The following is a 25,908-nucleotide window of genomic DNA, read 5'->3' on the forward strand; positions in this document are numbered from 1 at the left end:
TTTTTTTGGTACGTGGGCCTCTCACTGTTGTGGCCTCTCCCGTTGCGGAGCACAGGCTCCGGACGCGCAGGCCCAGCGGCCATGGCTCATGGACCCAGCCGTTCCGCGGCATGTGGGATCTTCCCGGACCGGGGCACGAACCCGCATCCCCTGCATCGGCAGGTGGACTCTCAACCACTGCGCCACCAGGGAAGCCCTCAACTAATATTTTTAAGAACTGATTCTGTACCAGGTGTATGCTAGATGCTGGGGATACAACAGTGAATAGGAAATCCGTCATTCTAATGGGAGAAGTGAGCTGCAAAAATAGTATATAACTGAACAAATAAATAGTAACATTTCCAACATCAGAAAATGACAGGGCAATCGGTTCTGAGAAGCTGACCTTTGACTCGAGATCTGAAAAGTGAGAAGTTAGGGACGGAAAGAGATGGGGGATGAGCATTGTGTTGTGACTGTTTACTTGGTTGTTCCTCATTTCCACCCAACCCTCCCTCCCCCCGCCATCCCCACTGAACTGACCTCTGAGCTCTGTGAACCTTTCTGTCCCTATGACCGAGCACAGGCCAGGTGTGTCACACCACAGTTCCATACGCTGGCAGTGCAGCATGTTGGAATTGCCAGGTGCCTGGGCCCGTGATTCTGAACTAGTAGATCTGATGTGCAGCCAGGACTGAGAGCCGGCTCTCAGCTTACTGTCTATTCCCCACTTACTATCTTGTGATACTGGGAAAGGTGTTCCATCATTCTGTGTCTCAGTTTCCTGATCTTTAAAATGGAACTACCAATAAGATTTTGTAAGGTTGCTGTGAGGATTAAATGAGATAATGTGCCTAAAATTCTTAGCCCAATGCCTAGCACATGGATAGTCAATAAGTATTGGAGAGAAATGCTCTAGGGTGAGTGCTCGTGAAGTGTTTGTTGAGTAAATGAATGAGTTAAGGAAAAATAAAATTTAATTCTTACTTCAGTAGATAGAACTATGGCAAAACAAAAGCTGAATACCTTGATTCATCTTCAGTTGTCTTATTTACTGTTTGTTTTAATTTGGACAAGAAAGAAAAGAAAAGGAAAATACCAAACACTAGTGATTTTAGCATCTGGAATTAGTAGCTGTTAACTCTTCATTTGCTTATCAAGCAGCCTCTGGAAACTCCACAGATCACTTGATTTACTGTTGTCTGGATAGTGCAGGGCTTTCACATTCTAGTCTCAAACCTCAGTAAAAGTACGCTATCCACTAATGTGGGGTCATCCTGCATCTTGTGCTCCATCTTTTGAAATCACAGTTTGAGCACTTTGTATTGAAAGGAATTTCTTTTTGCACCTTCTACTTCTTTTATCATACAAGATCCTCAGGATTTCATGACCAATGGAATTTATGACAAAATCAGAGATAACAATAGTTTTCTTAGGTCAGGAACACCGATGGGATTAACCTGGGATATTGCTTATACTACACGAAAATATCACTCAGACCATTCAGCAAACCTTTGCAGATTTCCCCTGCCCCGCCCCACCTCCTTGGAAAACTAAATGCCAAAACAGCATGTGCACAGATGAGAACATCAACAAACTGATAACATGAGGAACTTCCAGGAATTTTTTTTTTCTTCCTTTATAGCATTTTCACTGGAAAACACTGGGATCATGATTATTGTTTTTATAAACTTTAAATATCTGGCTACTTCGGAGTGCTTTGATACTTGAATGCATGGGCATGAGTTTTCTAGTTTAAAAAAAATTACTTAGGTAATTAGCAAAGAGATTTTGCCAAGTGTTTTTTTTTTTTCTGCGAGCTATAAGTCAGTAAGTCAGAAAGAGAAAAACAAATATCATATATTAACGCATATATGTGGAATCCAGAAAAATGGTACAAATGAACCAGCTTGCAAGGCAGAAATAGAGACACAGATGTAGAGAACAAACGTATGGACACCAAGGGGGGAAAGCGGGGATGGAGGCGGGGTGGGGTGGTGGGATGAATTGGGAGATTGGGATTGACATATATACACTGACATGTATAAAATAGATAACTAATAAGAACCTGCTATATAAAAAAAATTAAAGTGAAAAAAGAGTTAATGTTTATTTACATGAGTAATTCACTCTGCTCTTATCAATCTAATCAATTGGAAAATATCATCCGCTTTTAATGTCACAGAAATCAACTCATCCTATCTTAGGATGAGGAAATAATTAGCAAACAATTTATTATTCCTTTTTAACATTTTTGGCATTGTTTTCAGGGTTTTCATTTACAAACCAATGCACCGTAAACTTTTTCTGGCTGGAGGTATTGAAATCTGTTTTCCTGTGCTGCAAAGGTAGAAGTGTGCACGTCTATTTAATCAGAAGTCTGTAGCAAAGAGCCAGATTCACCGACTGGTTGCTCTGCCAGGAAGATGGGTTATGGAGCTTTGCAGTGATAAGTAGTAAACATCATAGATGATGGGCTAAGCATCTGCACGTCAGTAGTGGTACAGTGCTAAACAGTCAAGAAGACTAGAGATACTGTCGTAATGTTCAGATGACAGGCTTCATTTCATATGTTAATAGAAGGAAGACTTTTGATACGGTGAGGAAATTCCCCATAACAAATGCATTCCCTTTATTGTGCTCTAGCATAGCACCAATTAAATTCAGCTGTATGTGTAATGTACGTTTAATTCCTAGCGGTCCCAAGAAGGACTAACGTGAAAAATATTATATACTCTTACATTTTACAGATGATGAACAGATGGGAGAAAAATGCCAATTGGTAAAGAAATTCATATGCAGTATAACACACCTCAAAATGGTGTTTACATGTTTTTTCTTTTTTAAAATTATTAAAGTTATCTTGGGTAAAATTTAATTACTGCTTAGGGTTTTCTGTAACGTTATATGTGTAATTCATTTTAATTTATGCCTTCTGCAGATACGAGTGTTTGGAAGTACAGGTAACCTTGTAATGAGTAAAACTGATAAAATGTTATGTTCCAATGAAAGGGAAATTATGGCATGATTATTCACTTTATGAAAGGGTTTGTCATAGGGCAAGCTTTCCTAAAGCATTTTAAATTGAATTTCGTTTACAAAACATTCATTTACACACAACATTTCAGGAACAAATTTAGTGAGGAAATGAGAGAAATAGTCATAATGAGATAGAGAGATCCCTTACCCTGCTAACGTTTATGCTTGCTTTCTTCCCCTTTGTCCCTCCCTGCAGCACTGATAGCCATTGGGCGATACAGCATGACAATAGAGACTGTGGATGTTGGATGGTGTAAAGAAATTACAGACCAAGGAGCCACCCTGATTGCACAGAGCAGCAAGTCTCTAAGATATTTGGGGCTGATGAGATGCGATAAAGTAAGAGTTGTCTATCAAGTTTCTTTTCTACATATCACTGTAGTTAATAGCTTGATATTATATTCTTCCTCTCTCCCTATATATATATATGTTTGTATACACACACATGCATATACCATTACACTGTAAGTTGCCCGGTTTTCTAAACTTATCTGAGATTATTTTTGAATTTCTCTGTTTAAAAATGAATTTCGTGCTTATGCAGAAAGAAAAAACAATCATACACACGCTCAGCTTAGATTTTGGCTTCCTATCCATAAGTCTATGGACCACAATTAAAAACGTTCGCATGGCACACTGCAATGTGCACGGTCTAAGAGTAAAATTTTGTTCTGGGTTCCAAGTTTCCTACAACAGTAAGCTGGAAAGCACAGCGGCAAATTGTTTTGTCACAATCTGAAGTGTGCCATTTCAGTGCTCAACATCTAGGTATTCTGGCCATTTGGGGGCAAGAAAGGGCCAGTGAGGGAATGTTATGTGGGAATTTGCCTCTCTCCACGTTTCAGGCGCCACTTCTCTCACATGATGAGAAACGGTCCCAGAGGCCCCACGGACGGTCAGTGGAGCTGGCCAGAGACGTGAGCATGAGTTTGAGAAATTGTGCTGCATTTACTAAAGATGATCAAAACCTGAATTGATAACCAGGCATTAGAGAGGTGCCTTCCCCTTTGTCACTTTTATGTTTTCCCCTATAACAAGTCTAGGAAGTAATCGTTTGTACTGTGAAGGGGAGAAAATAGAGGCTCAGAAAGACCAGGCACTGGCCCAAGGCCACTCCTCCAAGACTTTACCCCAGATCTTCAAGTCTGTGTCCAGGGCCTGTGGCAAACCCTGGGGGCTATCTCCAGGCAAGGGGATGCTTCCTTGGAAAAGACCCACCTCAGATACTTGCTCCGAAAGTGCTGGCATCATGTAATGATTTACACATGTGCTACTTCTACAATTGGTGATTAGGGACAAATCTAGCAAATCCAGCAATGAGAGTGAAATGAGAGTGAAACTAAATATGTATGCCTCTCAAAGGACATGCATTTTCTAAATGTAGCAAATCTGGGGGCAAATAAGAAGAATGGCCCAAGATCTTTGTCATTTTTGTTAATTGACCTAGTTCTTTTCTCCATATGCTTTACAATCCCAACTTATACTAGGCCTTTGCCAGTTAGTTATGTTTAGAGAGATTTTATTATATATTCTAAGCCCAGCCTAGAAAGCTGACTGACTTTGTTACTAAGCAACAGCAGAGACCCAGGGGTTGCAAGTCTCCCTCAGATTTCACTACTAACTAACCTAACACTGCTACTAACCCTGTCACTTTAAAATGACTTCTTTTAAAACAGATAAAAGGGTCCACAGTAGGCAGAGTGTTCTAGAAACACTAAACCGTGACAGCAGAGCTTCTCAGCTTCACCAGAAGGAATTGCTACATGAGAACTACCTAAGCAAGGATGCCAAAATGTATGCATTCAAAATGTATCTTTGTAGCCACAACCATTCTCAGAAGTCACCATGTTTCTAGTCCATACTCTTTAGATTTGTTGAGATCAGCTTCACCTTCAGAGATGAATTGTAGAAATTAGTGTTCCAGTTAGTGCAGAAGATTATTCCAGACATATTTGCTGACCAGCGTTTTGCCAATTTTCAGTTAGGTAATGGATCCTTTTCTACCTAAATGCAGATTAGTCCAAAATGGGATCAGAAGGAGGTTTTGATGAGCGATATTCCTGAGGGTTTTAGCCCTTTCCTCAGGTGGCCTCTGAATCCTTTCTCCAACCAGCCTGCTGCTCTGAGAGCCCGTTGGCTCTCGCACCCAGCCGTCCGACCACAGCCTGCAGCAGCATGGCCCAGGCCTGCCGTCTGGCATCCTCAGACTTAAGGCAGCTCAGGACCAAACACGGGAAGTTCTGTGGGGACGGAAGAAGTTTCCAAACCACACACACAGCGCGTGTAAAACCTTGCACTTAAAAGCCTGCGGGTTGATTTAGTTGGTTGGAGATCTAGCGTGATTAGCTATTCTGTCTTTGACATTTGTATTACGCTGCCCGTCTCCAGATTTTAAAGTTATCAAGATTCAAAGGAAGATATGAGTAGCAAAGAAAAGAAGTTAGTAGCTGAGGACATGGACTCTGGAGCCAGAGTTCAGGTTCAGATCTGGGCTCTGCACTTAGTTGTGTCATCTTGGGCAGTTATTTAACCTCTCTGTTTCGTCATTTACTATAAGGATGATAATCATGGAAATGCTACGAGCATTTAAATGAGTGAACATATATCAAGCCCTTAGAGTAAAGCTTGTTATATATAAAATGCTCAGTGTTAATGATTATTCTTATCATCATCATTATATTAACCTGTGTTTTGATATTTGAATTTCCAAATGAGAAAAAAACTGTATTGCCTGCCATTTTGAAAGGAAATTTTAAAAAAGAAGAAAGAAATTAACTCAGATTAAAGAAGATGTTGCCCTTTTACTTTTTTGTCACTTAAATTTAAGATTATTATTTTCTACATAAATATATCAATAATCACATTTTCAACACACTTTACGAAGGAAAACTAATGCCTCTGTGGGACAGTGTATTTGGAATCAACTTACTGATCCAGGCATAATGCTGAAGAAAGATTTGCAGTGGGGGAAAAGGGTGAGTTGAAGATAAAACAATTCAAATAGGTAAGGAAACAGAAAGTATTAAGGAGAATAATGGAGATGTGGCTCCCTGGTGGTCTAGCGGCTAGGATAAGAAAAATAATGGAGAAAGAATAGAAGAACAGAAACAGGAAACAGTGAAATTACTATTAGGATACAGAGACAAAGAGCCACTGTCTCAACGTGATCATCTGTGCCAACAAAGAATTAAAGAACAAAATTAATTTAGACCTATTACTCTTCTCCCTGTACCTTAACCTAATCTGCTAACCACTAAAAACTTGTTCATTTGAGTTCTCTTTCCCCTCTGCACACCAACTGGAGCTAAAGGAGGGGGCAAGAGACCTCACTGGTTTCCACAACTAGCCCCCTTGTCAGGCATGTTGCCAGTGGGATCCCTGCCTTGGAGAGAGATGGGGTTTGTGATATCTGTGTGTCCCAGGGTTCATGTCCTGCAATTCTAGGGTTCTCAGAAATATTGAAGGCTAATTCTATTTTCTTTCATTTGGGGCCACTTATATTTGATTTGGAAGCTATACCAAACGTCTGCTTTTTTCCTCACTTGAGCTTCTGAAGAATTAAATAACAAAATGCATTGTATTTGTTGTAGGAAAAAAAGCGTTTTTCCTCTGTTTCTTTTTCTCCCGTTTTCATTAGGTAGACAAAGAACAGATAAGAAACATTAAATGTATTCTTTGCAGATGAAAGCAACGTGTATATAGATTATCAGTCAGGGTCTAAGCTAAACAGCAGTACATTTGGCTGCAACATTGGTGACTCCTAGGAAGGAGTCCTCCAGCCGTTAGACAAATGCAGTGTTCCCCCCACACTTGTAAAATTAGAAAGCGCATTAAGAAGCCCCTGTTTGAGTAGCTTTTCCAACTGCTGGATGGATAAGCACGTTAGAGGCATTACTTTCGGTTTTGAAGCCGAGGCCACTTAATCTCCTAAACTTTAGCGCATTGTAAGAACCCAGAGAAGAAAACACTGTGTGAGACGGCTTTGATGAATTGGGGTGAACTTATATTCTTAAAGACTGTTCAAAGGCTTACTTGACCTTGGGAATTAGAGTTGACCCGAAATCACCTATCAACTTAACACGCATTTGTTTGGTGATTTAGTTAAAACTACTTGTATAACCAAGGGGACTGTCTAAGAAGAGCAGTATGTTTTTTCTGCTTTCCACAATTACAGACAGGCAGTGGCTTTGGTCACAGAAATCATTTTCACGACTTCAGTGAATTCTAGATTCTATACAGATCTGTTTCTTCTACTAATATGATATTTTTCTCACTTCTTACATGGCAGTTTGGATGGAGAACAAACTAAAAAGGACAAAAAGAAAAAAAATTCCTGGGAAAGCTGTAGGGCAAATGGAAATGTAACGTTCAGTGTTAATGAAAAATGTTTGGGGTAACAAGGTTGATGAAAAGGGAGGAAGCCCAGTGGCATGGTATTGGCTGAGAAACCAGACCTCACCAGAGGCAGCCTGGCTGGTTTGGGAAACCTCAGTGATAAAATGTCGCGGTGGAAACCTCTGCAGCGAGTGTTGATACAGAAGTTTGGAGACAGAGGGCCTGAATTATGAGCAGCAAATAGCATCATAAATGTAACAATTCTCAAATGCCAAACCCTTGTGAAAAGCAGTTGGATGAAGAAATGCTGGAGCTTTTAAAAGCTCCCTTTCACTTTCTACTTTTTTTTTTAACTTCATGCAGAACTAATTTTATACACTGTTCGTTTGATTTGAAAATGCCAGCGTCTGGGGTATCATCAAAGAGCGTTATTGAGGGAGCCACTCTTGGCAAAGCGTTTTGCTCAAAATGCTTATTAGTTCTTATGTTTCTGCAGAGCTGTCCATAGGAAGGAGAAAGCGTACCTCGATTTACCTAACTGCGTTCCTCTGCCTTTGCCCAGAGCAGGTAGCAGCCCTTCTGCTGAGAAGCTACCTCTCCTTGGCCTGTAGAGGCGCCAGGAGGGCTGTGGGGGACACATTACTTAAGGAATAGACATAAATAGAGTTTGAAAGGTCCACCCCAATGTCCTATGACCAAAGCCTGTTGGAATTTCTTTGATTTCTAGTTGACATAAATTAGAATTACACAGGCGTGAAGAGTCCACCCAGAAAAGATCAGAGAGGCTGCTGGGGGAGGAGAGCACCTCTGTGTGTTCCTATTGACTAGCCAGCTGCCTTCAGGCCAGGGGCCTCTGTGGAGGCTGACTATTATTGATCCACACCATGGAAATAATCAAATTAATTCACTTCTCATCAAACTGCCACTGCCAAGACCTTTCTCCTCGACCTGGCCTGATTCCTGAAGTACTTAGTGAAGGAATGAAACAGATGATTTTCTTTTCCTAAGAAAAGATTTCTTCAGGTCACAAGAAATCCTTATTTTCGCACAGAGCTCCTCATTGAAATGGTAGAGAGATTGAATCAAATCAATGAGAAGTCAATACAGAAAGCAAGTAATAGCAACCAGTCAGCTCTTTAAAGCCAGGAATCTGCTTTGCAACCTTAAAATCTCAAGGGTCAAGTTTTATGTGCCCATTTTAATGTAAAAATATTCAGGAAGCATTGACCACTGCATTTTTCAGGAAGTAATTATGGTAAGAGAAAGCCTCAACAACATAAAGATTTCTGTGGGGAAAATGGAGTTTTTATCAGCTTGTTTAGGAATCATGAGCAGGAAAGCCCTATGGGGAAAATAATATAGGACTCTGTAACTAATATACAGAACTAACTGGAAAAATCAGTTTAAGGGAAAAATAATGTGTGGGGCACTGTGTCCAGGACTGTTTGGGTAGCACTTCAGCCATGAAACAAAGTGCGTACCTGCAGGGACTCCCCTCTCCCCACAGTGTATATCCACAGATGTCTCCAGATTGCCCATGGCCAAAATTGAATATTGCAAAGTATGCCTTATCAAAGAAAATAAAGTGAAAAAAACAAAACAAAACTTTCTCTCCTAATAAGTCAGGAGTGGTCTGACTGTATCAGATCGTGCACTCCTATAGATCGGGGGAGACATAACCGTTACCCGAACAGCCCGCAATGCCATGCGCGCCAAGAGAAAGGGGAGATGAAAAATGGGGAGAGAGTATGGCTGGGGCTCTGAAATCTGCACTTAAGTCCTTCACTTGAAGTATCAGCATCTTGTTCCTTTTGCTGATGAAACAGTTTCTTCCAGTGATTTCCGCACAGGAATACTTTAAAACACATTTTTACAACCCTCTCCTGATTATTGCTGGTAATTGAAACAGGGAAAAACACATCAGCTGAAACTCAGAGGTGATCTCTCAACCTCATTTTAGCCAAGTTCCCATCCCTTCTTCTTCCAGCCCTCCTCACCTAAACCTCTACGAAGTGGTAACTGAAAGGCCTTTCCTGTATTTCGGTAATAAAGCAAGAGACACTGGTGTGGAGTTTTATGACAGAGGTTAAATTGGCGAGCACTAGTGTCAAACCACTAGGTTTTCAAATTCTACATCCTTCACTTTACTATCTGTGGGACTTTGGACAACTTAGTCTCTAAAACCCTGTGTTACCATCTGAAAATGGGGGTAATATTTACCCCAGGGGGTTGTTATGAGATTATATGAGATATTGCAATAAAGCACTTAGCCGAATGTCATGTACTCTGTAAGCACTCAGTGTATGTCAACTATTATCATTATTATCATTATTATTTATTCATGTATACATGGCTGCTCTGGAATCCTATCTGATACTTAACCATGATATGAACTGCCTAGTTCGTATATGCTAGCCATGAATATAAATTCACACGCTAAGATCTTCCAAAGAAAACTAGGGCCCTGAGACTTAGACAGCAATTCTTAAAAGAAAAAAAATACGATCCATTTTTTGTTTTTTAATAGTTAGGACCCATTAAATGACAGTCAAACTTATAGAGGAAGAAGAAACCTAGAGACCAGCAGGGCTCTGTGAACAGAGAGAGTAAGTAAGAGTAAGACTCGGCAAGTCTGACCGCCAGTCAGTTCCAGGCTGGTTTGTTTCTTCAAGAAAAACGGCATCTCCCTGGAACCTTGTAAGGGAGTGTGCAAGTACTTGCTTATGTTTTGCTCACTTCTGTTACGGGATGGATGTATAGTGAAATTGTTTTTGTTTTTTTTATAAAAGGAGGCAGGAGGGGCCTACTGCTCCCCAAATGCTGTGGGGTGAATAGGATGTTATGTTGGACTTTGCCTGAAGGCTCCCTGGAGCATCATTGCTTTGCAGTAAATAATCTCCTTGGAACTTTGATTTGGCTTAAGTAAGTATGAGAAAGAATTAGGTTGCAGGATCATATTATTTTTCTAATTTAGGAATAGAAAAGGTGACAGCAGTTTCTTAATGGAGCTCCGATTAGATCCCAGAACTCTGAAGCACCTGACTTCACAAAGTAGAAACAAGGACGTCCTGCTGAGGCTCAGGAGACTGGGGGACCGTGGCTCCGTGGAATGGAACCGGCCGGCCTGCCCCCGAGGCCCAGCCACTCAGCAGCAGGTTACCGGGGCCCCGCCATGCTGGGTCTAATGAAAACTTTGTTTGGCAAGTAGTTTTTCAAGAGAAAACCTAAGCTTCCTTCCCCAGCGTCCAATTTTTATTATATATTTTATCCATTTATTCAAGAAATATCTATTGGGCTTCCCTGGTGGCGCAGTGGTTGAGAGTCCGCCTGCCGATGCAGGGGACATGGGTTCGTGCCCCGGTCCGGGAAGATCCCACATGCCGCGGAGCGGCTGGACCCGTGAGCCATGGCCACTGAGCCTGCGTGTCCAGAACCTGTGCTCCGCAACGGGAGAGGCCACAACAGTGAGAGGCCCGTGTACCGCAAAAAAAAAAAGAAAAAAAAGAAATATCTATTGAGCTCCTTACTGTGTTCCAGTAACTGTAATAGGAGACAGGTCAGAAAAAACAGTGAACGAGATAGAGTTCCTACCCCATGGAGCCTGCAGCCTGCTAGGGAAGACAGACAAGTAAATGGGCAGTTACCGTGCTATCAGACTGTAAATTAATTTTCAAAAGCGGCACCCGCGATTCTGTTTCTTCTACAAGAAGAACTTCACTTTGGTCCCACCTGGCTTTCAGCTATGGTCCTCTCCAGTTTTATCTTTCTGGCACTCAGCCGTTCAGTTCCTGAAAAGGATTAACTATGCACAGTTGTCCTTACTTTTCACCACTCCATACACTCTCTTTTTGTTCTGCAAGGTCGCCAGTAACTTCCGTGTCACCAAATCCAGTTTCCATTTTCTCTAACCACAACTTGCTCCATCTCTGAGCAGCTGCATCCACATGGTAACCACTCCCTCCTTAGTGAGGATGCTTTTCTGTTGTCTCCAGTGTCGCCACACTCCTGGCTTTTCTATCTCCACCTCCCATACTGCTTCTCTGTGCCTCTGTTCCCTCATCTGTAAAGTGGAAATAAAAACAGCAGCTATCTCCTAGGCTATTGAGAGGATGAAGTGAGTTAATATGTGTAAAAGTCCTTACATGAAGTAAACAGTGAATATTAGCTCTTACTTGTAGTGGTGGTAAATTCTTACATTCTCACCCCCATGACTCCCCTCCTCCTTGGAATATAAGATCCATGGGCTTCTAGTCTATGTTATATTGCCAGGCCCTACCACAGTGGCTGGTACGTAACAGATGCTAAACAAATATGTGTTGGATGATGGATAGATGGATTGGGGATTGTTCCTCATCTGCATTCTGTGTGGCTCCAAGGTTCTGAGGAGGTTCCTCAGAGCCTCCAGGAATGACAGAGTGGCTAAGAGGCCGTGGGGCCTGGTCCTTGCACCTAACATCAGCCAGAGCACCCCCCCTTTTATTGCTTTATCCAGTTATTTATTTGGTTTGTATACTTATTTATTACTTTGGTGTGCAGAAGTATTGTACAGTCAAAAGCAAGTTTGAAAACCATTAGATCCCACTGCCTCTGAATAATTTGATAGGTAACAAAAAGTATCTAGACAGAGGGAAATAAATAAGAAAGATGACACCTTGGATTTAATACCAGTTTCCTGTAGCTGGGGAATTCTGAGTGCAGCCTCAAGGGTTCAGGTCAGTCAAGGACAGAGTTCAGACATCTGCTGTGTGGGACGGGACTCAGCATCCTTCAGAGCCTAACCCTGAAATGCTCTGATTTATGTAGAGTCTCTCTTCTGAAAGCCAAAAATATCACTTATTTTCAGGTTTTTAAACTTTAATTTATGGATTTATCACTTTTATACAGAATACATTTTTGCTGCTAATAAACTTGTTTTAGGAAACATGTCAAATCCCTAAATTCTACCTGATGGAAACTCAATTTTAGAAAGATTTCTTTTTCGTCAGGTGTCCATGGGTAATTACCACTGTCCTAGGCTTTATGTAAGAAAATAAAAACTGAAATCAAGAAAGCCATTACGCACAAAAGAAAACATAAGTTTTGGTTCTGAGAGTTTTCTCCCTCAATTGTGTTTTTCAGCTTAACTTTGCAAGTTTAATTTAGAAACACGCAGATGTGTTCCATAAATATATTACACTTACCGGTCACTTAGTGACAGTGTTAATTATCTTATTAGGACCCAGGTTTTCTCAAATAGTCTTTTACTGAATCATTTAGAGCGCCACCAAGACTCCCCGAGTGGCTTTCTCCATCCTGGTGTCCCACACATGTCAATTTTGGTTCTAACCTGCATTGCACATGCAAATCTATACCAAAAATGTACAGACTTGCACGATGGGTCAGTTCCATGGGTTTGTGGCCTCAGAACGTCCTATGGAATACTGTGTACCTGGAGCTTCCAATTGGCTTGAAACATCCTTCCAGGTGAAGGATCACTTGGTGAAACAGGGAATGAAAATGTCACTAATTTTTCTCTCTGACAGTCTAGTTTTTGGACTCCTGTCACACTAATCTCTAATCAGAGGCTTCAGGTTGGTGAGCCCCGGTTCTCACTTAGTACTGCAGGCGTTTCTGTGATCTCCATCCTCCCAGGTTCTTCGCGGCTTTCTCACCATGCTAATTCAAGTGAACAGAAGCAATGCCAGTGTTAACAGGAAACCCACATTTCATGAAAAAGAGACAGCGTGAATCCAGGCCTGTTGTGATAGTGCCAGAGCATGGCACTGCCAGTCATTGCAGATCCTGAAATGGAGTGACTGCATTTGACAAAGTTGACTGAATTTATGAGCCTGCCTCTGTCAGGTTCATTGCATTCTCAGTATCTGTCTCCTTCTACGCTTTGGGATTTTTAGATGAGTTTTTTGCCACCCAAAAGTAATATTTCTTACCTCTATATAAAAAAAAAAATCCTTAAAGGCCTCAGGCTCTTGGTATGAGGTTCATGCATGAGGCATAGTGCATTATGGGTGTCCTGTAATCAGCCGATGCCCATAATTTAGCAGGTGGCTTTTAAGCTCCAATAAGATAATCATTTTCTTCTTAAAAATTATATTAAATACTCAGTCATGTGTGCCCTCTCCTCTCACCTTTTGAGTGGTCCTTGAGGAAGCACTACGTCCTTGTGTGAACTGGGTTTAGGGGAATCTTTCCCTCCGTTAGCTGTTGGGAAGGTCAGGTGGCCACCTCCTTTGGCTGTGCCCAACTGGAGATGGAAGACCAAGGTGGAAGGACAGGAAACCAGTCTGTTTTTGCTACACTCAAAGAATATACATTTTGTTTCAGACAGTGATGAATATCTGAAACAAGATGGACCAACAAGCTGTAGGAGCAATAGCTTCTTTCCTCCAGAACCCCTGACTCAGTGTTTAATGTGGTGGTGGCACGGGAGGTGGGTGGGTACTTGTTACCTGTGATGGTAGTTCAGACCTTGATTTCAGATTCCCAAGTGCAGAAACCACCTGCGCCCTCTAGGAGCTCTTCCATCAGCCTGAGCTGCACATTGGAATCTCCTAGGAGCTTTAAAAAATACTAATGCCTGGGTCCCATTCCTCCAAGGTTGGGTTACATTTAGTCTGGGTTATGGCCTGGGCACTGGGATTTTTCAGAGATCCCCAGGTGATTCTAATGAGCAGTTGGGCTGAGAACCACTGTATTCTTGTTCGTATTCCTGGTTGCAGACACAGTTTAATTTTTTAAATTCGTTATTTGTATTTCAAAGTTAAATCCAAGCCACTTTGACTTCATAGGAAATCCACTGAGAAACGTTTTCCGAGGCTGAACACCTGTTTCCCCTTAGGGCCCCCAGACAGAGCATGTTCAGGTTAATTACTTTCATTTTACAATCACTGCTGTCCCACCACTATGAGTTATATACCTAAGACCACCTAAACTGTGTGTGTGGTGTTCTGAACATTCTTAGTTATACCCTAATTTCAATAACTGCAAAAGGTTTTCTGGGGTAAACTGTCCCTCGAATTCTTTGGCTACTTCTGCGGATGAAGTCCAAAGAGCTCTTAAATGATTCTCCTTTGGGGGCATTATTGACACAGCTTAATTCGTCCCACATCAGTAAACGTGGATTGATCATTTGTTACGTATGAGTCACTGTGGAGTGTGGAGAAAGGCTTTGGTTTGACTGAGAAAGGAAGCGGGAAGGAAAGGCACGTGAAGCTGCCTGCAGGGTGGAGAAAAGGAGCTGGGCGCTCCACTCATGCCGAGAATCATTCCACAGCCCTCACCAGCCTTTCGCTTCCCTGTGGGGTCCGCCTGCAGCCTCTCTCTGCCTGTTGAGCTGCTGGCTGCTGGGACGCTAGGCTTGCAGCTGAAGGGAAAGAGATGAGGTGAGAGATTGTAACAGTGGCGCCAGATTCCTGGTGTCCTGGACCTCCCTGCTCTGATCACAGGGAAACATTAGCCGGATGGGGTATGCCACCCAAACAGGGACATGAAACGTCCTGCTGCAAAGGGAGGGAAATAGAATCATCAAAAAAATCTACCCTGGCCTGCGGAGAGCCCAGTGCATGTGGTTGCTGTGAGGGTCCTGGCAAAATCACTGTTATTGTCTGCTCTTTTATTCTCTTCTTAGTGTCCTATTTACAATATTTTAAACTGCACTTAGATGACTCATCTCATTTACATGCAAATTTGAGGTATTACTAAATTCATGTCACCCTTATTTTATCCGTTTTAATACATGCCCATCTTGGGGCCAGTGGGCACTTGGTGAAAGAGCAGCTGTCACCCGGTGAATGCCAGGTCCCACGGACAGCCAGCACGCTGTCCCGGGAGCCAAGAAGCTCAGAGGGAGGCCGACTCTGGAGGCATATTGCCCAGAAGTCAGCCTGTGGGGCTGTTAGCAGTGAGTGGCTGTTGCCCAGGAGTCTGTGAAGAGTGACAGACCAGCGTGAGGGCAAGAGCCCTGAATTAGGACGCAGGAGTTGACTGTGCTATTTGCGACACTTTCACAGACTTACTGTGGGCTCCTTACTTTTCCAGCCTGCAGAAAGGGGAGGGGAGGCCTTTTCTTTGCACCCACCCACCCCCATGCTCAGAGCAGTGCTATTGGAAACAAGAACTTACTTCAGTTATACCCTTGAGTTTGTTAGATGGGCTGGAGAAGCATTGCCTTACAAAGCTTACAAAGTGAAGGACAGATTATTTGTTTTATTCTAGCTCATGAGCGGGTTTCCTTTCTCCCCTGAATAATATGTGTATATTTAGTGCATGGGGTACACAAGCCGATACCTCCTCGTCCTTCAGGAGTCCCCTTAAGTATCGCTTTTTTTGGAAAGCCCTTTCCAGCCCTCCTGGCGGAGGTCAGGAGCTACTAAGTTTTGTCCACAGCAACCTGTACTTCCCCTAGAAAGCACTTCTCAGGCCTTGCTGCTGTTGTTGTAATTGTCCATCTTCCCACACCAAGAGGGCAGGGACCATATCTGTCATGCTGGCCATTCTACCTCTGGGACACAGAAAAACGTTTTGAAGGGTAGAAGATTGGAGGGAAAGCTACACCAGTTTATGGCATGGTGCCCTGCTAAAAGGCTCCGTCACATTTCCATCACGTGTCAAAGTCTCCACAACCACAGTTCCACAGCAGAATGTTCCCCAGGCCAAGTGAGATCTATTGTAATTTACATTCCCATAGAGCAGCCACTTTGAAGAGCTTGTAAAGGACTTTGAATTGTATTTATATGTAAACCGCCATCACTTTTTTAATGTTAGCTGGAAAATGAATGTCAGTGAACGTGTCACTGAGTGGGTGCTCAGCTAGGCCCTAGTCTGACGCTTCGCGCATCGCATTGTGTGCAGGGCAGTGTGTCCCAGGGCAGAGAGCACCTGTGCTGCAGGGTCCCGGATTCAAATCCTGGCTGCCATTTACTAGCTGTGTGACCCTGTGTGAAATACTAATTCTGTATGAGCCACAGTTCATCTGTAATCAGTGGTATTAATGCTTAGGTGCTTGGAAAATAGTAGATGCTCACTGAACTTACGGTCTAGGAAAAATGCAATACATTTATTGCTTGTGGTATTTTAAATAGTGTCCACTTTTTGCAGAGAAACTTTCTTCATTAAAAAAAATGATTTTAAGTGGTTCATTATATTCTTTTTTATAAATTAATTAATTTATGTATTTTTGGCTGTGTTAGGTCTTTGTTGCTGCACGTGGGCTTTTCTCTGGCTGTAGCGAGCAGGGGCTACTCTTTGTTGTGGTGCACGAGCTTCTCACTGCGGTGGCTTCTCTAGTTGTGGAGCACGGACTCTAGGCGCACGGGCTTCATAGTTGTGGCACGTGGGCTCAGTAGTTGTGGCGCATGGGCTTAGTTGCTCCGCAGCATGTGGGATCTTCCCAGACCAAGGCTCAAACCCATGTCCCCTGCATCGGCAGGTAGATTCTTAACCACTGCGCCACCAGGGAAGTCCCTAAGTGGTTCATTATATTCTCAAGTGTGGTTTTAATATACTCAGATGTCAAATATTTCCCCCCGACATAAGAAGCATGTTCTATTTTATAACAAGAGTCAAAGAGGAAATAAGAATCACTTAACATAAATGGTTTCTGCAGCAAATTCCATTAGAAATTGTATTTTTTGAACAATAGGTATTATTGAGGAGATATATAATAGGTATTATTATAATTAATAATAGGTATTAATTAATAATAGGTAATTAATATTAGATATAATTAATAATAGGTATTATTATTATTCAGGCCTAGGCTTGCACTTTCTGGAATTTTCTGGGGAAAGTGTCAATAAGGAGGTGAAGAAACAGGGTGATGGTCTGGATAAATTGGTTAAACTGAATCTCAGAAACTCTGAAGGATCTCTCCTCACCCTTCTATAGTAGCAGCAGCAATAGGATGAAACTATAGTATGATTTACCTTAATTTGCATAGCAGTTTGCCTCACATTTTCAAAAAGTGCTAATAGATGTTAACTCAAAATAGATTGAAATACCAGACAAATTGCTATTACCTTAAAAAGAGTTATAATAATTTTGAAAATGTAAATTATGGCTATACAGTCTTTGGAGAGAACTATATTTCTTATATTAAAAATAAAACCTGTGGTACAAGCTTTTTTTCCCCTTTAATCACAGTAATTTCTTCAAATGACACTGCGGCATACTTCTTTAGGAAGATACGCTGCATTTTTCAAATCTTATGTGTAATATAAGAATTGCCATTGATAGTTTTCAGCAGCTGAAAAAGAAATTATAGAAAACCAGGGATCGTGGGGAAACTTTTTAAAATTCATCTTTATGTTCCTTTTTTTATATTACATACATTTTATGAGTTGGAACAGAGAATGGTTCTTTTCATTCTAGCAAGTGGAGTTGTGCATGACAAAATGCCTGCAGAAATGTGTATGTAGGCGTAACGATTTAAAATGATTTGGACCCTCCTGGTGTCTTACACCCAACTTTTTCTCTGAGGCACCAATGCACTTATGGAGTCTATACAAAGAGGTGAGCATAATTTATACTTCTGAGGAGTAAATGAAAATAACTTCAGTATAAAATTTGTCACACCATATTGCCAGGAGACACTATAAGTAAAAGATAGAACCTTCCCTAGTGGGAGTACATGTATTTCCCCTGAATAGCTTCTACCCAACAAAGCTCTAAAATGGAAAATTTGCATTTTCCCTACTGCTTTGTTTTGCTAACACAGTTAGCAAAAAGATTGCTTAGAAGACACATTATATCCACGGAGGATTACCTGTAACGTTTTTCATACAGCTATACAAAGCCAACTTACTGTCTGTCCTTGCCCATAAGCTATGAAAGCCAGAGATCTAACACACTCTATATTCTTAGCTATAGGTGGATCTTACTTTATGCAACAGAAATAGGTAAATTGAATTTTGGTAAGTCAAAGGAATATAAAACACATTAAGAGAGCTGACAAAATAACCCTACCATGAAAGTCTTTGCTAAAGTAAACAATTATCTCCTAATTTATGTACTTCATAAATCCATATCTCATGTATCAAGTTTGCTTAAGGTGCATTTTATATCTCCTCTTGAAAAACAGTTATCACTTAGTGATATTTTCTCTTTTTAAAAATTGGACCCTCGGGGCTTCCCTGGTGGCGCAGTGGTTGAGAGTCCACCTGCCGATGCAGGGGACATGGGTTCGTGCCCCGGTCCGGGAGGATCCCACATGCCGCGGAGCAGCTGGGCTCGTGAGCCATGGCCGCTGAGCCTGCGTGTCCGGAACCTGTGCTCCACAACGGGAGAGGCTACAACAGTGAGAGGCCCGCATACCGCAGAAAAACAAACAAACAAACAAAAAATTGGACCTCCAAAACAAAATGCCTGTCAACCCTCGGTATAAAACTTTGTACAGGCCTATGTGTAGATTAGAAAAGATGTACTGCAGAAGACAGGCCCCATCTTTATGGTGGGTTTAAATGTTTTCCCTTCTCCCTCCGTTTTTCGTTTATTTTTCAGTTAGTTGTTCCTTGAATGCTAAGTGATTTGGGCCGTGTTTACTTCCTTTCCAATTCGATGCAGATTTTCTGAAAGTCCTCTGACCAGATGACTTCAGCTGTCCCTTAGAAGGACCTGCATCCTTCTGGGTTTGTTCATGGCTACAGGGTGGAATGTAACCTAACCACGGCCTGGGGAATGTCAGGTAAAGAAAAGGGAGGATTTCCTGAAAGTGGATATTTAAAACCTGGACTGTATTACTAAGAAAAGTTCTGAATTCTCCAGAGAGCATTAAGATAGAATAGATTCTTCTTGTATCCGAAGTATTTTTAAAAAATTTTTATTGGAGTATAGTTGCTTTACAATGTTGTGTTAGTTTCTACTGTACAGCAAAGTGAATCAGCTATACGTATACATATTCCCCTCTTTTTGGGATTTCCTTCCCAGTTAGATCACCACAGAGCACTGAGTAGAGTTCCCTGAGCTATACAGTAGGTTCTCATTAGTCATCTATTTTATACATAGTATCAATAGTGTATAGTTACTTCTTGTCCTGTGATGATTTTATTTTGAGCATTACAACTTATGTTATCAAGGTTTATTTCTGAAATATCTCAGAAGTTGAACAATATTGAGCATCCCTATAGAGAACTGGTCACCCTACCATAGCATTAATTAATTCAATGAATGACCGTTTACTGAACGCCAGCTGTACTAATAAGAGCTACCATTTGGGGACCTTTTTATGTCAGTCGCAGTGTTAGGCATATTACTTTATCCTTGTAACAGTCCTGTGACATCAGTACTATTATCCAGTTTTTACAGTTGAGGAAACCAAATGGTAAATCAGGATTCCAACCTGTGCCTGGTTGACTCTCAAGTCAACTACAGTTGTCATGTTTCTTCTCTACTTTGTATACAGCTCTATAGCCTTAAAGATAAAAGGCAGTCTCTGGTCCCCAGACTTTGGTTCAGGTAGAAGAGAGTGGCAAGTAAAGAGATGATTGCAACACAATGTGAGAGTGCTTAAATAAGAGACAAGCCTTGCAGTTACCCGTCATGGGTCCACGGAGAAGGTGTACCGAGACCAACCTCGTGGGGAGTTACGCTTGCTTAGGGAAGGTTTCCTGAAGGAGGGAATTCCTGAGCTGAATACAAGTTCCTCTGGGAATTGTTGGTCTTCAGTATGTTGTGATTAGTATGTTAGTGTCTGGCTTTGCCTTGCTCTTGGGTTTCTATTTTTTATTTGTAGTTTGTTATTGTTTTCTCATTCATTCACTGAGAAGTAGGCCTGGCTCATGAATACAAAAATGATCATGGCTCTTGTAAGATCTTACATGGGAACAGGAGTAGACATTAAACAAAGCAATTATAAACTAACTTTGAAGGTACCATGAACGAAAAGTAGGCAATGTTGGAAGAGTGAATAACCTGGAAGCCTTACCTAATGTGGGGAGGGGAGCAGGGTGAGGGCTGTGGTCAAAGTTCCCTGGGAAAATGACACTGAACTAAGAACTAAGAATAAGGTGGAGTAGGCATGAGAAGGGGACATTCAGGTGGAAGTGGATTTAACAGTATTCCAGATAAAGAGAACAGCATGTGCAAAGATCCTGAGGCCAGAAGGAACTCGGACAGCTTGATAACTTTAAATTAGGTCAGGTGACTGGTTAGTATCAAAAATATACTAGAGAGATAGGCATGGCTAGATGATGCATGACTTTCTAAGTGTACTGTTCTAAGCAACCTCAACTCAAGCAAGACTTAGGATAGAAATTCAAATTTAAAAAATCAAAAATTATATTGCTTAGAACTCCTTTTGAGATCATCAGTTGATATTCTCAACTCTAATTTGTATATCTGTTTTTCTTTTTTATTCAAAATTATTTTGTGTTTTTGTGAATGAAATGTTATACATTGTATCTACATCACAAAAAGAATTAACTGCATGGCTTGGTTGAATTTGGAATGAAAACTGATTTTAATACAAGAAAGTCTTGTATAGCAATGCTGACAAAGACTAAGTATCATCAGTGCAATGTGGAAATATCAACTCTAAATTTAACAAAAAGATTATATATAACATGGTTTACCAAATCACCCAGAAAACACCATGTTATTTCAGAAAAGCGCAGATGACTTAATGTCATGGTCATCACACTCCCAAGCGTGCTTTCAAAGCAAACAGCAAGGGTTTGATGTTGTTTTAGGTTTTTCCTTGTGGTCCTGATCTTTTTCAATAGTGGACAGACATGGAGAGGGAGCACAAAAAGGTGTATCACCAGCACCTTCTTTCAGACCAGCTTACCCAGTATAAATGAAATATTGATGTATTTGAAAATGCCCGAGTGTTCAATAAAGATTTTAAATAAAGCTACCTAAAAGTTGTGGTCCTTGGGTTAATCATTTATTTATCTAAAGGATGAAGGAAGCTGTCTACTTTTGTGATATGAACTGCAATCAGCTTAAAAATAATTGACAAATTAATCCCTTCACAGCACAGCAATTGTAAAGGTGTTAGTTTTAATTAGGCCTGTCTGATTGCCTTGTCTAATCAAGAATCAAAGTGGTATCTTTGATGGTTAAGGTCTATTGGGGCCATCCCTGACCTGCCAGCCATGTATGTTTTAATTATTGATTCTTCACAATTCAGCCCTTTCCACAAAGGGACTTGAAGTTTGCAATACCTTAACGTTTAAAAGGAAGAAAAATAAACATTTTCCCCAACACTTCTATCCAGAATCCTGTGTATCCTCTCCACCAATCTACAGTTCTATCCTCAAAAAGCTGTCAGCTGGACGATGAAGTCCAGTGCACACTAGTATGCTAACTGCTGCCTCACCTCCCAAGCGCCCCATTTTCAATGGACATTGTTAAGATCTTGACAAGTCACGGTCATCTATGCGTCTAGAAAACACTAATTTCTTGATATCATGTCTTTTCAGAAAATCCCTTAGGGTGAATGTAGTACTTAGGAAATCAGGGAGGTCACACAAAAAGCGACACTGTCTTCTCACGAAGCATTGGTCACACTGCTGAAAAGGAAGGAGACGAGGGTTCCCGGTGCCATGGAAAGCGCACCCCAGTGAGCCTGGGCGGCTGTTGGTTTCGGTGGTCCCTGTGGGTGACCGTGGCTCTTCTTTGCGTTTGCAGGTCAGTGAAGTGACAGTGGAGCAGCTGGTGCAGCAGTACCCCCATATCACCTTCAGCACCGTCCTGCAGGACTGTAAGAGGACCCTGGAGAGAGCCTACCAGATGGGCTGGACCCCCAACATGTCTGCTGCCTCCTCCTGACAGCCCTGCCCACGCTTGGGTCCATGTGGATCAGCCAGCAGGGCGGAGAGGAATTGTAGAGTTGGGGTGGGTGATCTCTTGCAAAGGTTTTGACTGTCCCATGTCTCCATGTGTACCCGAGTGTGTATATCTGTGTCTCGTTTGCATACTGCGTAGCATAAGCTCAATTGCTATTTTGTTCCCAGGTGAGCTGGTTTTTTCCTTAAATAACGATTTTGACAGGCACAGACCTTTAGTTTTTAAGTTCAAAGGCTTATTTCTCTAAAAAAAAAAATTTTTTTTTTTTTTTTTGCTGTAGAAACAAAAAAAAAAAAAAAAAACGGATCCATTATTTTGAGCTTCTAATGACTGCCACTGGAGATGCCCCCAAACGAAGGCAACTGCCTTCTTTTTTGATGGGAAAGAATTGTGCAATTCTACTGATGATGACTGGAAAGGAGCCACGTTGCGCTAATTAGAAGCCTGGAAACTAGTACTTTTCAAGATTTCAAGCACGTACACACATATAGGTTCTCATACTCTCTCATACACACACACACCCCCACAGCACTTTCTTTCTAGATCATTTTCTGACACAGGGGCCTTTCTCCAGGCCACTGAGGGAGCATGGCATCCACTGTCACTCTGCCTAACTCACTGTCCCCACAGGTGGCCCAACCTGCTTGTCTGGTGGGCCACTTAGGGACTATAGGGGACAAAACCTTTTGTGAAGTTTTCATATGGAGGCAACAGTCTGAACTCCCCTGACCAGCTCACAAAAGTTAATTATTCATTATTGTACAAAATTCTGTTGAGTACTAAGTATTTTGAGTTTCATGTTAACATTGTATTAGCTTTTATAATACAATGGATAGTAACTGGTCTGGATATGTTTTAATGATATTTGGAGCTACTCTTAGCATTATCCACATTAAAGCCACCAGTGTAATTACTAGTGTGCAGTTATTTAAAAAAAAAAAACTCTACAGATCATTTAATTATTTTTGTTAATTTTGGTAATTATGAAAGTATATTTCTGAGATTTGGGGCTAGTCACGTTAATAGAAGGTTAATGAGTGAGATATGAGTAGACAATCTTTCTATTAAGTTTTTTTTTTGCTTTGGGCTTTAGAACAGATTTTTTGGATATATGCATGTTATCATATTTTGAATAATTGTTATGCTATGGCAAAGATCTGTTGCTGGTTAATGTATGAGTTAAGAAGAAAAATTAGAAAATCTTTTCATTAAGCTTCTGTTTACACTTGTCAGAAATAAGCATTTCTTTGTTTAATTAAAGATTGCCAGTTTTCAGTTTAGACGGTATCTATTAGTAAATGAATATATGTTTTGATTTCACACATCTTTATGAGTAATTCATATTGGGGACTCAGGCTCAAATAACCTTTCCTATGTCTAGATTTATAATCAAGACAGCAGGGAGGCTTTTTAAGCTAAAGAGTGATTGTCTTTCACAGTAGAGTTAGATATACAAAACCCTGACTTGTGAGTTTGCTATTTATTCTCTCCCAATGTGGACATAACTGTTTTTTGGTCTTTAACAGATATGCTAAGATTTGAGATTCACTTTATATAAGTCCCAGTGTTGCTAAAATGATACTAGCTGTAAGAAATGAAAAATAGCTTTACATTCAAATGCCGTTCACTTATTTATAATAACTCTTTTTGTGTAAACAACTTTCCTTTGATTATGTCGACCTGTTTCTGATGTGGCATGTTTTTGCTTTTAATCCCAATCAGTCTGGAAAATCTAGTCACTAAGCACCGAGAGTATTTTTTCCATCACTAAATGGCTTACTAATTTAATTTCAAGGGAATAAAATTTATGTAAGAAAAAAAAGCTGTTTACTATTAACAAGCTGTAATTCTTCTTAAACGTTGAACTGTCTCCCCTTCATGTTCATTTCCCCACTACTGAAAACGATCTTAATTCACAGTATTTTAACTGATTTTTAATCCAAAACTAATTTATAAGACAATATGTAAAGTAATAGTAGCTTGAGTGAATAAGCAAAAGTTTAATTTTTATATATGTCACACTATATTTTAAATAGTTAAAAAAGACAAAAGGAAGGAGAACCATCAATGATATAGGCGGTGCCGTTTCAGTCCAAAGTTGTGATAATCCTTGGAATGTCACAGTTTGGTTGTCAGATGGTTTCAGAAGTGTGTAATCAATTTTTTCTTTAATGTTGCGTTGTTTGAATCTCAAGTACAGCACTATAACATGCTTTAGCTTGGGGGTGGGGGTGGGTTGGGGACTTGCACTTATTCTTTAAGATGTTGACTAATCCAGAAAGCCTGATGCATTATAACCTGGAAAACTGCTTTGGTGTGTTTGTAGGAATCTGTAGAAACATCACATCCAGCCTCAAAGCATTAATCACAAAAACAACCAGAAAAAGCATCACCTTGAATGATGCTGTGATGGTTGTTGAATGTGCTCTCATTAGATGCTTTGAAATAAGGCTTAAAATGATTTTTCTGGGCAATATAGAGTTTCTTTTTTTGCTTAGAATGTCATAAATATATGTGAACATGTTTAATGCAGGGCTTTTTATCCTCTCCAAAATGTCAACAGTATTTTCAGAATAAAGACTATGAAATATATTGCTGTGGTGGAAAATTCTGGTCCTTTGTCTTTAACGTCTCTTTGAGTGGATAAAGGAAATTCATCCAGTTTCGAGTTTCTATATTTCTGTGAATCTTTTGACCTTGCAATGGGTTGCAATAAAAGAGAAAGAAAACACAGTGTCTTTTGTTTTATTTTAGAGACAATAAATGGCCTCCCTTATGCTGGTTGGGTGTGATGCATGCAGCGGTCCGTGTCCTTGGGTGTTTCACTGCAGACTTTATGTAGGTTCAGTGAACCCAGAATAATAAACAAGACTGAATTTAGGAGATTTGCATTTGGCCAGTGAGTACTGAGATAAGATTAAAACCTCAAGGGTTTAAACAGGTGGTCCGTTTAAAGTACCATTCCCTAAACCCTCATTCATTTACTTAGCCATTTATTCATTTTCTCAAAAGTAAATAAATAAACTTATTGAGTAAAAAACATGTGCCAGGCACTGGGCATTTAAAGATAAATAAAACTCATTCCCATCCTGCAATTGCTCATAGCATAGCAAGGAGACAGTCTTAAAAACTAGCCGTAGTAGCAGAGCACAGTCAATGTAATTATTAGAGGGAGCACAAATAGGAAAGGCAATACCCTTTTACAAAGAGTGAATGAAAATAAAGCAAAGCTAAAGAGGTAGATGGTAAGAAAAATTACTATTTTCAGCCTTGGCTATTCATGGATTGTTTTTTAAAAAGGTTCTTCTGAAAATAAGTGGCCACTGGCTACCATTCACATGGGTTATTCTGAATCTACAGTATTTGCATTGTTTGTATCGCTTGTAATTTTCTTTTTAAAAGGATTCATTTCAGGAGTGCTCATTGCCCAACAAAGCAGACAAAAATCATCCGAAGCCTCAAAAGAAAAACAAATATCCTGCCAGCAAATATGAACTCACAGTCTAAATCACAGAGAATAGCAGGGGTAAGCCAACATTAGTTCAAGTCAACAGAGAAAACAAACAATAGGCCCACATCCTCAAAGGCTTCAATATTAAATGTTAAGATAGATAATTCGGAAAAAATGTTTTGATATATTCAAATATATTAAAAATTATTTATAACGTATAAGAAAAAAACTACCAAAAAATGAACAGAAATATTTTTAAAAGAGCAAAATAGAATTTTTAGAAATGAAAAATATAATTGACCATTAAAATGGAAAGGCATTAG

The 25,908-nt window shown here is 40.5% G+C and overlaps 1 protein-coding gene across 2 annotated transcripts in view; it reads left to right on the top strand.

Moving 5' to 3' along the window:
• FBXL17 (F-box and leucine rich repeat protein 17) overlaps positions 1–24,865 on the top strand; it is a 475,832-nt gene extending 450,967 nt beyond the window's left edge. For both annotated transcript variants that reach the window (XM_027100329.1, XM_027100336.1), the window contains 2 exons: positions 3,215–3,357; positions 21,976–24,865. In XM_027100329.1, the coding sequence (XP_026956130.1) occupies positions 3,215–3,357; positions 21,976–22,116 (284 nt within the window). In that variant the 3' untranslated portion in view covers positions 22,117–24,865. The remainder of the gene's footprint in view (positions 1–3,214; positions 3,358–21,975) is intronic.
• The last annotated feature ends 1,043 nt before the right edge of the window (positions 24,866–25,908 follow it).

The sequence above is a fragment of the Aethalodelphis obliquidens genome, unplaced genomic scaffold (assembly GCF_003676395.1).
Source record: "Aethalodelphis obliquidens isolate GAN/ISIS:26980383/991018 unplaced genomic scaffold, ASM367639v1 scaffold4, whole genome shotgun sequence".
Classification (NCBI taxonomy): domain Eukaryota; kingdom Metazoa; phylum Chordata; class Mammalia; order Artiodactyla; family Delphinidae; genus Aethalodelphis; species Aethalodelphis obliquidens.